The sequence below is a fragment of the Garra rufa genome, chromosome 13, assembly GCF_049309525.1.
Source record: "Garra rufa chromosome 13, GarRuf1.0, whole genome shotgun sequence".
NCBI classification, from domain to species: Eukaryota; Metazoa; Chordata; class Actinopteri; order Cypriniformes; family Cyprinidae; genus Garra; species Garra rufa.
The window spans coordinates 10,565,751-10,583,245 of NC_133373.1; the positions used below are offsets into that span (position 1 = coordinate 10,565,751).

Sequence of the window (17,495 nt, forward strand, 5' to 3'; positions counted from 1 at the left end):
TCTCGTAATTTGGACTTTATTTTTGAAATATTTTGACTTTATTCTCATAATTTTGACTTTATTCTCAAAATATTAAGATTTTTTATCTCATAGTATTTCGACTTTATTCTCAAAATATTACAACTTTTATCTCGTAATCTTAGTTTTTTTTTTTTTTTTTTTAACGTGGCACTAAAACTCTGTTGTCCAACCGTGAAATCCAAACGATAACCCAAACAATAATCCAAACAAACGAGACTTGACTTGGCTTGGCTTGACAAACTTGACATAAACAGACTTGGCTTGAAACAGACTTTACACTCACCGACAGCAGATACAACTTCAATACGCGACAGGGGACAACTGAAACATAAGGCCTACTTATACTAAACAATACAGGTCACATGACATAAACTAACCAATGAAAAACGAGGAACAAGACCATAGCAACCAATGACAACCAATCAGAACATGACACATGGAACAGAGGAACCAATGGCAGGAAAACAACAGGGAAAGGGAAGCCAAACACAACAGCATAAAACGACTCCACAATAAAAGACATAAAAACATGAACATGAAACAAAAACCCAAAACACCCGTTACAATTAGTAATTGAGGCTCGGGCTCAGCTGTTGAACTGTCAAACTGAGATTTGAATCCGTGGCGGAAGGAAGTACTTTGCACAAAAGAGGGTTTTTAAAGACACACTCTTGTTGTCTCTTTTCCATTTACACACTTGTGCCACCGAACTCTTCTATAAATGCAATCTCACACTCATAGATGTGCGATTTGGTTGTATATCGGCACGCTGTGATTACTTACGGTCACACTGCTACTAGTGTGATATTGCTCATATATACTGTAATAAGCAATTATATATAACAATCTACCACCATGAAGTAAATATGGCTTGATTTTCATCTAGCCAAACACCGTTTGGATTATTTGCAGTGCTAATGTGCCAGACAAACAGTGCTTTGGGACTTTCCATTCACAGCGAGCCTAAAAACCTTCAGGTATTTCAACACTTCACGCAACTACACACAAACTCACACATAACTGGAGACTAAACTTGTCAGGATATAAAAAAAATCAGTACTTGATAACAGTAGCACTGAAAGGCACAAGTACTAATTGCACTAACAGGTGGGTACTAATTGAGTTAGTACTTAATACTACCAGTACTATAGATAAAATAATATTGCTATGATTTTTGTATTGACTTGATCCAAAAGTACCAGTACTTTTTGACCTCCCTATCGCATATAAATACACCCAACTCAAACACAACATGAAACGGCGTGATTAAAGTTATTCTACACGTTCCATGTCACAGTGTAGGTGTCCGATCATTATATTAAAACACATGCTTGGTGGTGGAGTGTGTGTCCGTATTTAATCACCTCAGTGTGGGAGCCAGACAAGGAGACACGGTATCATTATTCCCGTCAACCAGCCCTGACTCGCCCTCCCTACCAACCCCCCAACCTGCTGTTGCCACGGCGCCAGGTATCCACTAATTAGCAGCTGCCATAGCAATGATGAGTGTTCCAGGTCTTTGATTAGAGAGAAAGAGCGAGAGAAACTACACAACTATATAGCAACTGGGCCTAAGAGAGGGGTAATTAGTAAGGAGAGAACTGAGTTTAATCAAAAATGCCACCGGTGCCAACACACACACATATACATACGCACAAACACACCCACACACACTCGATCAAGGGTGGACAAGCTAGCGGGTGGGCAGCCAAAATGACTCCTCTGAGAGCGGGATTGGAAAGGAACTTCAGAAATGAGCCGCCCATAGACGCCTCTGGGAAAACCTAGCATATGGGCAGGAAAAGGCAGAGAGAGACAGTAGGTGCAGAGACTAATAACTCTTGACAGCGCAAAACCGACTTGAAATGCCACGTGAATGAAGAATTTTATCTCATGCCTTTAGTGCCAACTTACTGTACTGTAGCAGCGGCTCTGGGACTCCTCTTAGTCTAAAAAATATTAAAAATATGTATCTTTTAATTAATTAATCATCTGTAAATTACAAATAGTAGCCTATAATTGCTAAATTAATTTCATTATATGCTAATTAACTACTCAAATATATAAATATATATTTTATTTAGTTTTATTTTGCTAACCACACCACATTAATGCATTCAACTCACGACCCTACTTTTTTATTATTATTTTTTGATTGAGAACACTTAGCTCATTTTACTAGCCCTCACTCCATGTGCTTTCTCCACACACGCACACACACACACACACACACTTATACTCACTCATTCCGTCTAATGATATTAGAGTAAGTGGAACAGATATAGTCATTTACATCAACAGCTGCTTTTTGCATGCATTAGACCACTCTATTGGATGGGTCAGATCTCATTTCCATGCAAATCAGTGGCACCGAATCAAAGATGACTCTCCCTGCATACTATTCGTGACTTATGAAACTATATATGAAGACTGAGTCTGGAAACCCAATTGGACATCTTAGGCACATTAGATACGAGAGGCTGGAGTCATTCTGAAAGATCACTTTTCTGTGGATTCACAAACTGTACAGTATATTTGCAAAACGTGTTTTTTTTTTTAGGTCAAAAGTTTACATTCCCCTTTCAGAATCTGCAAAGTGTTAATTATTTGACCAGAATAAAGGGATCATACAAAATGCATGTTATTGTTTATTCAGTACTGACCTGAATAAGATATTTCACATACATTTTTTTTACATATAGTCCAAAGAGAAAATAATAGCTGAATTTATACAAATGACCCCGTTCAGAAGTTTACATCCCCTTGATTCTTAATACTGTGTTCTTACCTAAATGATCCACAGCTGTGTGTTGTTGTTGTTGTTTTTTTGTTTGTTTGTTTTGTTTAGTTATAGTTGTTCATGAGTCCCTTGTTTGTCCTAAACACTTAAACTGCCTGCTGTTCTTCAGAAAAATCGTTCAGGTCCCACAAATTAATTTGTGTATTTGAAGCCTTTCCAACAATAACTGTATGATTTTGAGATCCATCTTTTCACAACGAGGACAACTGAGGAACTGATATGCAACTATTACAGAAGGTTCAAACACTCACTACTGCTCCAGATGGAAACACAATGTATTAACAGCCGGGGGTGAAAACTTTTTAACAGAATGGAGATGTGTAAATTTTTCTTATTTTGAGTGAATATCATATTTTTTCATTTTGTACTACCCTTTAGAGGCTATAGAGAGATAGTTACATGTTTCCAAGAAGACAAAATAAGTGCAATATACCCTGATCTTCCAATTTTAAAAAGTTTTCACCCCCTGGCTCTTAATGCATTTTCCTTCTAGAGCATCAGTGAGCATTTGAACCTTCTGTAATAGTTGCCTATGAGTCCCTCAGTTGTCTTCAGTGTGAAAAGATGGATCTCAAAATCATACAGCCATTGTTGGAAAAGGCTCAAATACACAAAAATGCTGGAAAATCAAATAATTTGTGGGACATGATGGAATTTTCATTCCAATTTTTCATTTTTTATAAATGCAGCTATTATTTTCTCTTGTGGGCTATATGTAAACATTTTTAATGTGAAATATCTCATTCAGGTCAGTACTTAATAAACAATAATATGCATTTTGTATGATCCCTCTTATTTTGGTGATATAATTAACATTTTACAGATTCTGAAAAGAGGATGTAAACTTTTGACCTTGACTGTATGTGATTTCTAGAAAATACTTACTTTCTGCAAATAGTTTTCCAGCACTACATGTTTCAAAGGGTCATGAATTGCCCTTTTTTTATTTTGTACTGCTCTCTGAGGTCGACTTGTCATGTTATCAAGATTTAAACATAAAACAAAAACATAATTTAGAACAAATAGGCTATTTTCTGTTCTGTTTTGACCCCTCTTATCAGAACGCTCTGTTTGAATAAGAATGACAGTTCTTATTCAAGAATAAAAACAAGAATAAAAACAGTTACTCATTACTGTCGGAGCCAATATAGTTGGCACAACATCGTCTTTGAGTTTCAATCTTTCTGCAAATCCTGCGTCGAATTGTGCCTTGTTTGTAAACAAATCTGCAGTAAAATTAAGTGAACAAAATATCAAATTCTTACTGATGCAGTCTGGAATTCATTAAAAATAAAGTTCATCCACTCTTATCTAATGTTGGGATCAGAAAAACTGATTACCTAGTTTATGACCCCTTTAAATCATTCAGTTTTGTTTTGCTCACTATTGAATACTGTGTATTCCAACTCTTTGGACTCCTTTTCACCTACTATGTAGTAGGGCAGTATGCACATTAGGATGCAGTTTGCAAAGTAGAGCAAACCAAATCATTCACTTATGAATTTCCATTTCAGTCAGGACACTTCCTCTGAAGGTGGTTGCTCATGTAGGCAAAAGATAGCAAGACGGCTCGCTTGGTTTTGAAACCAAGCCGAGCAATTGTCACTGAAATGAATGTGAATGCTAACGAATTGCTTTCTATAGATATTATAGGCTTTCTCGGTGTAAACAGGACTGCAGTCCTAACTGAGGAGGAGTTTGGAGGTGAAAGCAGGCTGGAGGCCTCCCTGTTTTCTGCTTCCGCTCTGGTCTCTCTCTTTGTGGGAGAGTTAATAATACGAGTGGCTGGTCTTGGCAGGCCTTCAGACAGCAGGACAGCAATACGATTAACCGAGTCACAGTACCGCACACGGCCGTCCACTGAGTCACCATAATGAAATCAGGAAGCAGCTCCTCTTCATCAGAGGAGGGCCTGGAGGGGACAGCCAATGCCAAGGAGGAAAAGAGTGAAGGAGGGAGGGGAGGACAGGCAGATGAAGCTGGAACAACTACACAAAAAGGACAGTGAGGAAAGCTGCTGAATCCTAACGAGGCTGTCTGGTACTATCTGTTTCACTTTTTTTCTACCATCTCCATCTTTCTCTTTCTGTTTTAAGCATGATTAAGCAAAGTTTTCTGTTCTAAATTCTCAGTCTTCAATTCTAAGGTGCACCAACTGGTAACGAAAGAGGGGAAAAGAAAGAGGTACAGATATGAAGTATATAGTAGACAGCAGATATAAAGTCTAATGACTTCCAGCACAGCCACTATGACATGGTCCAGTCATCTTACCTTATAAACCATCACTGTGATCAACAACCCAGAGTGCAGTTCTCTCTCTCTCTCTCTCTCTCTCTCTCTCTCTCTCTCTCTCTCTCTCTCTCTCTCTCTCTCTCTCACTACCTTCTATTACTCTATAACATCTCTAAACCCTATGAGAACCACTGCAAACATTATAGGATTTAGTAATAGAGAGGGCAGAGCATCAATTCGACTCACTGCATTGGCTCAGTCTCAGGGTCCAATTTAAACACTCGCCAGAGTAAGAAGAATGATAGTGTGACCCTCACAGATTTAAAGGGACAGTTCACTCAAAAATTAACATTGTGTCATCATATACTCACCCTCATGTCATTCCTTCTTCAGAACATAAAAAAGATAGAGAAACGCTTAGCATTTTTCATCTATACAACAGAATTTATTTTTCACCATAATGGTTTGGTTGTAAAGTTTCACAAGTGACATCTGATAAAATGTCATCGCTGCACTAGATTCAGAGCTAAACCAACAGCAGCATAACTTGATATATGTTGTAGTGATGCAATCGTAGTGCGATAATTAAACACATACACACTCAGACAGGTACACACTCACAAAAGAGAGCAAAAGGTCATGGTGCTAATAGATCAGTGCATCAATGACTGATTAAAACCTTGTCATGTAGGTCACCTCCTGGCGCCATGACAACAGAGCACACTGTGCTCACATAGTAACCTCTCATTTATCACCGGCACCCATCGGTATAACACTGAACCCTGAACAGAGATTCATCAGCCACACTGGCTGTTCACCATCAACGCATATTTGCTTCTGTAAAATCAGCTAAAAGACTCATCAGCTGTGAAAAAGTGGCTACAAATCTAAAAACAGATTTTTATTCAGATAAGTTGTCTTTTTTGGGTTTCCTGTTTGTCTTCCTGAACACACAGTATGATAACATTGGGGCTCTCTGTTGGCCCCAACAGTACATGCAATGTTACTGCAGCTGTTATTGTTATATGTTATTAGGGGTTCAAACGCATAGCGCTGAAACCCTATTGTAATTGTTAGAATGGTCACTGATCAGCAATCCCCACATAAAACTGATCACGCAGACCAAATCGTAAGTCTTAGAGACATGAAACTTGGAGGGATGGTAGTACTCACACCGCCGACTACGTTACCAAAGCAAGCCTCAATCAGCCTGAAGGGTGCTGCAGCGATCAAAAGTATGAAACTGCTCATATCTCCTAAACCGTTGGACCAATTGTCTTATGTCGTTGGAATCCTTGGCTCACACCAGACAAAACACATGCATCAGATTTGATTGTGAGCCTGCCAAACTACTTTTGTGAGCTAGTTGCATGATCAGAACCAAACCACTGAACAAACATTTCACTGGAGAGCGAATATCAATAATTATCAAAAAAAAAAAAGTCTAACTTTCGACTCATTGTCTCAAAAGGAACGTCAAAACGTTTGAAAGGGGCAGGGCCACTTTTAGTAAAATGCCTATAACTCCTGAACAGAATGAAATATCTTCGCCAAATTCAGAAGACTTAAGTAAGAGCTAATTTTGAGGTTGCTGAAGAAAAATCATTGAGCTTGGCCAGTTGATGGTGCTATAAGAGGGGAAAAAAATAAAAATGGCTATAACTATGTATGCAACCATTTGTCCTATCAACATGAAAATCTCTGTACGCAGTCTTGGTCCAAAGTGCCACAAGTCTCTATAACGACATTCGCGCATTTCATCACCACTGGTCAATGAAGTTTGAGCATCTATTAGACATGGTTAACAAAGGCCAATTGGAACAAAACTTGGTGGGCCTGTCTGACTCACATCCCCAAAGGTCTGTGGACAATTTGAAAGAAATCGCCCACTGGGGGGCAATATCATGTTTTTCCAGAGCGTAAACTATTGTGTGTCATGCGTTTTTTTGCACATATATGCGATATTCGTATCATATGAAAGAACTCCTCATTCCAGACAACTTTGCCTGTAGAACTATGGCTGTCAATCAAATTGTTTGTTAAATGAGTTTTGTGAACAAGTCCTAGGATTTTTCACTCCATTGAAAAAAAAAACACTGCAGTACAATTATCTGGACTCTCTAGGTCAAATAATTATCAAAAAATGTTGAAATTTGCCCTTTGGGAAGCTATAATGGGGTCGTTTAGAAAAGAGGCCTGTCCAAATTTACCCCAAATCCTAAGAAGCCTAAAGGAAAACTTAAAACTTAACGAAACCTGGTAAGCACATGAGACAGATAATTCTATACAAGAATAAACTGTTTTAAAGAGATCAGACCACAGCTGACGCTAAAACAGTCATAAATGTAACAAACCTACTATTTCTATGGTAAATTACCTTCATTTGCAAAAAAGGCTTGCTACATAATGCATTTTTTCATATGTGCTTAAATGCCTTAAAGCAATTGAACCCTAGTAATAGCTGCTTGCAGCTATGTTTATCAAAGTTTTTCTTATAGCTTCATAACATTACGGTTGAACCACTGCTGTCACATGGACAACTTAATAATGTCCTTACTACCTTTCTGGGCCTTGAAAGTGGTAGTTGTGTTGCTGTCTATGCAGGGTCAGAAAGCTCTTGGATTTCATCGAAAATATCTCAATTTGTGTTTTGAAAACGAACAAAGGTCTTACAGTTTTGGAACATCATGAGGGTAATTAATGACAGAATTTTCATTTTTTTGAGTAAACTGTTTAAGCAAATGTAAAAAAAAAAAACCATAAAAATATCATAAAATTTAAAAACTAAATACTGAATTAAAATGATAAATTATGCTATTTTCACCTCTGTGAAATGAACTGCAACGCTGTAAGTCAGTGTGGAACTAATGAAGACACTGAGAAAAACACTCTTTTTTAAAAATAATGTCCAAACTGGCTTCAAACCAAAAGAGCTCAGTGAAACTTCACAACAAGAAAGAGAGAGGCGAATCAATAAGTGTCACAAAGTGAACTGCTCTTTCAACCTCTCCTTCTGTGGAACAGCACTTAGGTGTACGTGATCTGGTCTAATACTTTATAAATAAGCATCATTCCCTCCGTTTATAAGTAGCTCAGGTGTGATTCACTAGCTGTTATTGCCATTTACTCTCCATCAAGATGGCGTAAGGCCCTGCAGATGGGTCTTGTAAAGCTACGCTCGTTCTATTCTAAGAAGTCTGTTCAATTAGGCTTCCCTGATTTCCCCGGAGAGCGCTCCTTTCTTTAAAACGCATCATTAACACAGGCTTACCTCTCCCAAAGGATGGCTTCACCCCCACCCGACACAGAACAGAGTCAAGCCTGCTTACAGCAACCGCACACTAACACACAGAAACCATCTTTTGCCATCGACCCAAACTTTTGAGGCTTAGAAGATGAGGGGCTCTTAAAAAGCCATAGACTCTAAACTAGACGTGAACAAGGAGAACTTTCACAGAGTGATGTCTGTGAAATTATTAATATTATTATTTTAGTGCAGACAGAAATTTAAAGGCCTGCACACATTTCATCTGGTTAAAGACAGACTATGTAGTGCAATTACATGAAAGATATTTTTCAACACTGGTTTATTGAGGTATATACAGATGAGGTCAAAAGTTTACATCCCCCTTTCAGAATCTGCAAAATGGTAATTATTTTACCAAAATAAAAGGGGTCATACAAAATGCATGTTATTGTTTATTTAGTACTGACCTGAAAAAGATATTTCACATAAAAGATGTTTACATATAGTCCACAAGAGAAAATAATAGTTGAATTTATAAAAATTACCCTGTTCAAAAGTTTACATCCCCTTGATTCTTAATACTGTGTTGTTACTTGAATGATCCACAGCTGTGTTTTGTTGTTTAGTGATAGTTGTTCATGAGTCCCTTGTTTGTCCTAAACAGTTAAACTGCTTGCTGTTCTTCAGAAAAATCCTTCAGGTCCCACTGATTCTTTGGTTTTCCAGCATTTTTGTGTATTTGAACCCTATCGAACAATGACCCTATATGAACAATGTATGATTTTGAGATCCATCTTTTCACACTGAGGACAACTGAAGGACTCATATGCAACTATTACAGAAGGTTTAAACGTTCACTGATGCTCCAGAAGGAAAAACAATGCATTAAGAGCCGGGGTGAAAACTTTTGAACAGAAATGAAGAGGTGTATATTTTTCTTAATTTGCCTAAATATCATTTTTTTTCATAGTACTGCCCTTCAGAGGCTACAGAAGATAGTTACATGTTTCCCAGAAGACAAAATAAGTTAAATTTACCCTAATCTTTACATTCAAAAAGTTTTCACCCCTAGATAAGATCCTTATTCCTTGGCTGGGATCATGTAGAGCCCTTTAAAGCTGCATTGAAACTGCAATGTGACTGGACATCTCAGCTCACCCAGTGTTTGTTGTTGCAATTAGCTCTCCGACTGAGGTTTTCACTAATGCCGACTGCTTTATAGCACTTGCCGTAGATCAATACATTGATGAAAGGAAAAGTAGATATAAGCTACAACATATCTCCAAAGTAATGAGAACACAAAATGTCCTTTTTTTGTAGATAAAACAAAGAGAAACCAGGTTAGGCATCTGAGGATTTGTATTTGTGGCTCAGACACTTGCTTCAAAGGATCACAGGTAGTGACAGGACACAATTCCCACCGCCCATCCCCGACTCTCAAGCACTACCCCAACTCACCCCTGACTTCTCATCGAAGATCTTGATCCCTCCAAAGGACACAGTGAGAAAAACTTTCTGTTTGTGTTCTCCTTTAGACCGCGCAGAGGCTGCGATTCCCTGCAGACAAGAAGATGAAAACAGCAACATGAGAAAAAAAGAAATGCAGATAAAACAGAAACAGAGCAGGGAACGGCAGCTTTCGCTACTTGCTGCAATCCTCGGGGAGAATTAGCTGTTATGTAAAGAAATTGATTCATTTTCTCTCTGTTTTCAACAATTTCAGGCTTAGAGGTTCTGATGTGTGCTGGTTTGGAGTGACTGGGACACCCCACACTCTGCTGGTAGATGCTGTAATTACACCATTCTGCTGGTCTTACTGACGGTCATTCAAAAATAGACATATTGAACCATCCCCACCCACAATTATATGTGATCCTGGACCACCAAACCAGTCATAAGGGTCATTTTTTTTTTTTACATTTACATTTTTTTTTTTAAAACACTGTCAAGTTCCCGTCAAGTTTGAGATTTTGGGCTTTTGTTGATTCATAAAGTGTTTTTTCAGACTAGTGGAAAGAAAACACCCAAAAGACACTGTTAAGTGTTTCTTTTATAGCACTTTATCTATTTGTGTAAATAGATTGCAATTACAATCCACATTTTTAAAAGCTGTTTTCTCAAAATGAGCTTTTTCTCCTACACTGAGCCATAAATCTCCACTTCAGTAACACTTACACACACCAAACTTTACATTTTTATTCCTGTCTATATCCTGAAGGTTTTTACAAAGGGATTTGTTCATATATCCTTTGCTTGGTTTTATACAACATTTTATTCCCCTCAAAATGGTAAAAAGTACATTGTTTTCTGTCTGTTCTAAGTTTTTTTTTTCTGAATTATGGAGTGACAATATGAGATACCCAAAATTCCCTCTGTAAAAACATTTGACTCTAATATGTCAAAAAAAATAATAATAATAATAATTAAACAAGAATTTTGAAACTGACTTCATCCAATGTTTAGATTTTGTACTAGAAATGTATGCAAATGAACACATATTTCATTAAATAATGCCTCATTTGCATATTTAAACCTAACATTTTACAAAACTTGTAATACAAAAAATGTTTGCAATTATCAATGTAACCAATTAACTGGGTAAGTAAGGTGATTACTTTTAGTTAATTTTTTACCCTATTAACCTGCAGTCTTAAATTGTTGTGTACAGATATAAAATACACATTTAAAACAAAACCCATCAAACTGAATAAAATAAATGAATGAATGAATATCCCATATGTACTTTTGTTCTTTACACGCATTCAAAATGCCAGATATCAGAGAAAAAAATCTCAATTGTTTGACTGTAAATGCAGCCTATTTGTCTGTGTGAGAAAAAGACAAACGACAGAGAAGAATAGAAAGAAACCATTTGCTCTTGAAAATTTAAGGCTATTGAATTAGCTATCAGCCACAGACTAAAATGCTGACTGCCCACTTTTATATTTAACACTTAAAAGCCCACTATGGAGAAACAGCTTTTTCATTATATTTTATCACTGTTTCTTTGATGATTGGTGGATCGACCAAGATCGGCAAGGATAAATTTAGGGCCAGTCAGGCCTCTACATACACTGTAAACAATGGCTTAATATAACATAATTGATGTCTCTTACTGAAATATGTAGTAGAAAACCCATGAAAGGTTTACGTTATTTTTAAAAAATCCACATCGTTTTAAACATATTTTAGACTATGGGGTGCCATTATTTCAATGACATCATATGGTTGCACTCGGTGAGCTACTGGCACTACCTTTTGCTATTTTTACCACAACACAACTTTGAAAATAAAATGCTGATACGATGACCACAGCTACTGAACGAGCTTACAGTGGTAATGGATATAGACGTAGGCTTATATCAAATGCCATACCATCAATTTTTCCTCACAAGGAGTCTAAATGCCCCGTATATCGAGTGAAATTCGTTCTGAGAAACTCCTTCAATGGCTGCGGCGCCATGACAAGCATCGGCATGTTTACATCTTGCCAGGATGGCATCTAATGTTTCTTGTCTCTGCCGTTTGTAAGCTCTTTCAGTAGCTGTGGTCTACTAAAAGCCTCAAAGGCATCTGGGCTAAAGTGGAGAGAACAAAGACGCGGGTTTTTAGGAAGTTTTATTCGTCCACAGACATCTTCCCATTTTCTTCTCCTCTTCTTATTGCTAGGAAAGAAGTAAAGATTTGTATTGTTTCTCTTGTTGCCCTTCAACTGAAAATTGCAACCAAAATCCGCACAATGTTGTGTCGTACCAGTATTTTATTTTCCAAATTGTGTTGCAGTAAAAAGAGCAACGTGTAGCGCCAGTAGCTCACCAAATGCAACCATTTGACATAATCAAAAATAATGGCGCCCCCATATTTCAAAATATGTATAAAACGATGTGGATTTTTAAATAACATAAATCTTTCATGGGTTTTCTACTACATATTTCAGTGAGAGAGATCATTTATGTTATATAAGTCTTACTAGCCAGGGTTCCCTTTTAACTTTACAGTAACAAAATTTATTCAATCACTAATATAATAATGATTTACCAACCTACTGAAGTACTAAAATCTGTTCTGTACCCATTATGACAACCACTGAAAAACACAGGCTGTAATGTGATTATGTAGAATTAAAGCTTTTCCACAAGCCAAAGTAAATACTAATATATAGAAGGAATGTACATATATTACAGTCCATCACTGTATATGTGACCCTGGACCACATTTATACATCATCTGAAAGCTGAATAAAGCTTTGATGTAGCATCGATTATGGTTTGTTTTTGTATGGCTGTATGTATGTTTTTTGTCATTTGTATGGAAAATATTTGCCTTGGATACAACTATTTGAATATCTGGAATCTGAGGGTGCAAATAAATAAATAAATACAATTTTGAGAAAATCACCTTTAAAGTTGTCCAAATTAAGTTCTTAGAAATGCATATTACTAATCAAAAATTAAGTTTTGATATATTTACGGCAGGAAATTTACAAAATATCTTCATGAAACATGATCTTTACTTAATATCCTTTGATTTTTGGCCTTAAAGAAAAATTTATCATTTTTAACAATACAATGTAAGGGAGAGTGGGGACGGTTGCAACAAGGGGCAGTTGCAACATTGCTTATTTATTCAAGCAGGAATAAGATACAGAGATGATATTCATACTGCACATGCTTTATTGGAAATTAGCCACATGTGATCAGTCCTTCTACCAAAAATCATTTTCTTGGTAAAAAAGTATTTTTTTTAGATTTTTTGAGATTTTTGGTCATAGTGTCTAAGTTGTTTGTGTGACGCATTGTAAAAACATATCATTTTAATCAATGCGTTCTTAGCTTCTAATAGGCATAGCTAGCATGTGTCAATGATATGTTGTCAAGCTAATATACCAAATTTTTTCATGGCTATCACTGTAGGGACAGTTGCAACACACTGTTGAAACCGTCCCAAAATGCTGTCCCTACCACAATATTGATTTAAAAGCTTGCCATAAAATTACATAATTGTAATTTTATAATGATAATACTAATGAACCTCTTTAATAGTTAGGTATCTCTACTTTTTTTAAGTAAATAGGTAAAAAATCTACTTGTTACTTAACAATGTTTTTCATTTACTATTCTTTGTTTTTGTTTTTTGTTTTTACAGCCAATTTACCTTATTAAAGACCCTGACTGTGCACAAAAAAATAAAGAAATAGCAAAATTATATTTAACAATGACTTAATTTCATTTTATTGAATGTTGCAACTGTCCCCTATTGTGGGGACGGTTGCAACATTTCACTTTGTCTATTTAAGTGTAAATTGTATGTATATTATCATATGTACACATGTTTTAGCCATATGGGTGAGTAGCTGACAGATGTGGCTTTATTGTATTACAATTTCGGCTTTCTAATACAAACAGTTTCTGAGAAACTAAAGGAAATGCAAAAAAGTGTTGCAACCGCCCCCACTCTCCCCTATTTTTGGCTATTGCTACAAATATACCTGTGCTACTTAAGACTGGTTTTGTGGTCCAAGGTCACATATAGCAAGGGAACTAATCATTAACCAATTAACATGTTTTTACAGGAGCATTTTATCATTAAAATTACCATATTTTGTTACACTGTACCAAAGGAAGCACACTGTGAGGCTCATAGTGTCCCAACACTATGAGTAAAATAACATTATCAAAGTAAATAACATTATTAAACTAAGGTGACTTTTAGTTCTTAGTGATGGTAACACATTTTGAATGTATGAGTACATTTTGCACTTTTAAGAAACCAAACAGCAATGCATTTTATTTAGTAATTCACAGACATCCTAACTTATCTGTAGTGTTCACCCACACACAATTCACACCGGACACAATTAATGTTCAACAAGAGGGGTAGAAGGAACGAAAAGCACCATCTTTCTGTAAAACTACTGCAAATGAGCGATAGAGAAGCTGAGATTGGTATGGAAAAAAAGAAAAGTGCCACCCCAGATGGTTGTGCACCGCCTTTGCCAAAATCAGACTGTGATGAGAAGAAATCACACGGCAGACCTAAATCAACTCAGAATTTTCTCACTCGATTTGTATATTTTCATAAACCACTTGTCAAGTCAGATTTGCAAAATATAAAGCTGCAATTATGAAAACCAAAAGCCGAAACTAGCTTGCTTCGTATACCCCCGAATCCATTCCAAGGTGTGTCTTTGGGGTGGGTTTGGGCGTTTCTCCAAACAGCTGGAGCCCTCAAGTCATCCAGGACCATAATACGTCCTTGCCAATCCGATGAGCTTGTTTCTTTATCTTCCTTCCAAGTGTGCAGGGAGCAGCATCCGTCAGTCATATGATGTATGTTAGCACACCATTATGCCTATCCATATGTGCTGGCACAATGATGAATGAGCCGTTCTAATGCTAGTAGCTGGAAGATCACGGCGGAGAGAGCACAAGCTCTGACATTTCAAACCAAGAAGTGGGAGTGTGTGCATAAGTGTTGCTGGAGTGATGAAAAGATGCAGACGTGAAATATAAAATATAAATCTCTTTTTGTAGTCCGGTGTGAGAGCAGGACATCATCTGTGGGAGAAGCTGGATAGACGCTTATGGAAGTTTTTTTTAAAGCGCAACGTGGCCTGATTATCAAGGGAGGATGGGGATTATATGAAAAGACTCAAGTCAAACTGTTTAAACTCTTCTTACCGACAGAGTGATGACCAGAGAGCCATAAAGAGTGAGAGAGAGGAATAAGAGATTAAAAATGACACTACGGGACTAATTTGTTTGCTAAGGAGTGGCGAACTGTGGGAATATGAGTATAGATTATGTGTCTGGATGAGTGAGAGGTAAACAGCTCTGATCAATAACAGTCTGGACATTCCAATCAGACCAACATGCAAATCAGACAGCGAAATCACCCTCTCTCTCAAACACACTAAGAATTTAAACGCTAGTGAAAAGGGTGCAATTTAGAGCAAACATACAGTAAGATACTGATTTTCCGAGGCATCAAGACAATGTGTATCAATGTCTAGTTATGTGTATCAGGGGCGTACAAATAGAGCAACCCACATACACATGGTAGTGTGACCCTGGTGTTCACATGGCTCATTACCCAATCTAATGGATGTGGTTTATTCATTCAACCAACTGAAGTTACACCTTTAGGTAACTAAATAAAGGGAAAGTTCAACCCCAAATAAATTTTTGTCATTAATTACTCACCCTCATGTTCTTCCAAACCTTAAGACCTTTGTACATCTTCGGAATACAAATTAATATATTTTTGATGAAATCTGAAAGCTTTCAGACCCTGCATAGACAGTAACGCAGCTGACACATTCAAGGCCTAGAAAGGTAGTAAGGACATTGTTAAAATAGTTCATGTGTAATCAGTGGTTCTTCAGTGGTCTAACGACGCATGCATGTGCATAAAGTCATTACTTTTGTTTTCTTTGCACACAAAAAGTAATGTAGCTTCATAAAATCACATGTCACATGGACTGTTTTATTGATGACCTTACTACCTTTCTGGGCCTGTGAACATTTCAGTTTTGTTGCCGTCTATTCAGGGTCAGAAAGCTCTCAGATTTCATAAAAAATATCCTCATTTGTATTCTGAAGATGAACAAACGTCTTACGGGTTTGGAACGACATGAGGGTGAGTAATTATTGACAGAATTTCATTTTTGGGTGAACTATCCCTTTAAAAGAGGATGGCCCAAAACATTTATTATATTGTTTTTAAATAAAGTTAATTATAAATACTAAAGGAGAAGTTCATTTCCAGAACAAAAATTTACAGATAATTTACTCACCCCCTTGTCATCCAAGATGTTCATGTCTTTCTTTCTTCAGTCGTAAAGAAATTATGTTTTTTGAGGAAAATTTTAGGATTTTCATTTCAGAATTTCTCTCTATATAGTGGACTTCTATGGTGCCCCTGAGTTTGAACTTCCAAAATGCAGTTTAAATGGAGCTTTAAAGGTATCTAAATCCCAGCCCGAGGAAGAATGGTCTTATCTAGTGAAACGATTGGTTATTTTCTAAAAAAAAATGACAATTTATATACATTTTTAACCTCAAATGCTCGTCTTGTCTAGCTCTGCGTCAACTCTGTGTATTCCGGTTCAAGACAGTTAGGGTATGTTGAAAAACTCCCATGTCATTTTCACCTCCAACTTCAAAATCATCCTACATCGCTGCAGAAGTACCAACCCAGTGTTTACAAAGTGAACATGCAAAAAAGATCAAACACCCTTTACAAAATGGTAAAACAGCAATGTAGGACAATTTTGAAGTTTGAAGCTGCATTTAAACTGCATTTTGGAAGTTCAAACTCGCAGGCACCATAGAAGTCCACTATGTGGAGAGAAATCCTGATATGTTTTCCTCAAAAAAAAACAAAAAAACAATTTCTTTACGATTGAAGAAAGAAAGACATGAACATCTTGGATGACAAGGGAGTGAGTGAATTATCTGTACATTTTTGTTCTGGAAGTGAACTTCTCCTTTAAATCCTAAAACTACACCTAAAAGAAAACATCTGCATTTTTTAAATGAACAAACATATTCATTATTTTATACTTTTTAGTCATTTTTTTCAAATAAACAAAACATATATAAAGCAACCAACACACACCTTGAGCTTCATCATTGAGTCCTGACAGAGTTTGTCTCCTCTTGCGGCAGTGACCTCATCTATCCCGATGAGCTTGGCCTTGTAGCGAACACCATCCCCCTTAAAACGCTTTATCAGAGCTGCTTCACTGCGGTCCTGCCCTGGAGAAAGAAAAAAAGAGAGGGAGATAGATGAAGCATACAGTCATTTGATGAATTTTGCATATCTGCAGCACATCTCCTCCTCCCTCTATCTACTATCATCTCAAAGTGCCATTACTTTTCCCACGATCAGCACAATCTGGACCTTGCAGCTGACAAAAATACTAAGCGATATTCTAATAACCCGTATTTATCCCAGCCCACATCCTCATATTTCTAACACTGTGTTCTGTTTGAGCAGTCGCATCTTTTATCTCAGTCTAGTTGTTGAGGTCCAGCTGGAGTTTGTCTGCATGAGCCTGCGGGCTTGTTCAAAGCCGCAGGGTTTAAAATCAACCCAGAGCTTTGAAAACCCTCCCTAACCCACAAATGCCCCACGCTTGGCACCATATTCGCAGCTCAGAATGAAGGTCAAGACTGCTGCATGTGTGTGGCT

At 37.1% G+C, this 17,495-nt stretch overlaps 1 protein-coding gene across 1 annotated transcript in view; it reads right to left on the reverse strand.

Moving 5' to 3' along the window:
* Positions 1-9,737: 9,737 nt before the first annotated feature.
* LOC141283398 (disabled homolog 1-like) overlaps positions 9,738-17,495 on the reverse strand; it is a 130,716-nt gene continuing 122,958 nt past the window's right edge. Inside the window, exons 3-4 of the mRNA XM_073816683.1 lie at positions 16,920-17,059; positions 9,738-9,857 (exon numbers count right to left, since the gene is read on the reverse strand). Of these exons, the coding sequence (XP_073672784.1) occupies positions 9,738-9,857; positions 16,920-17,059 (260 nt within the window). The remainder of the gene's footprint in view (positions 9,858-16,919; positions 17,060-17,495) is intronic.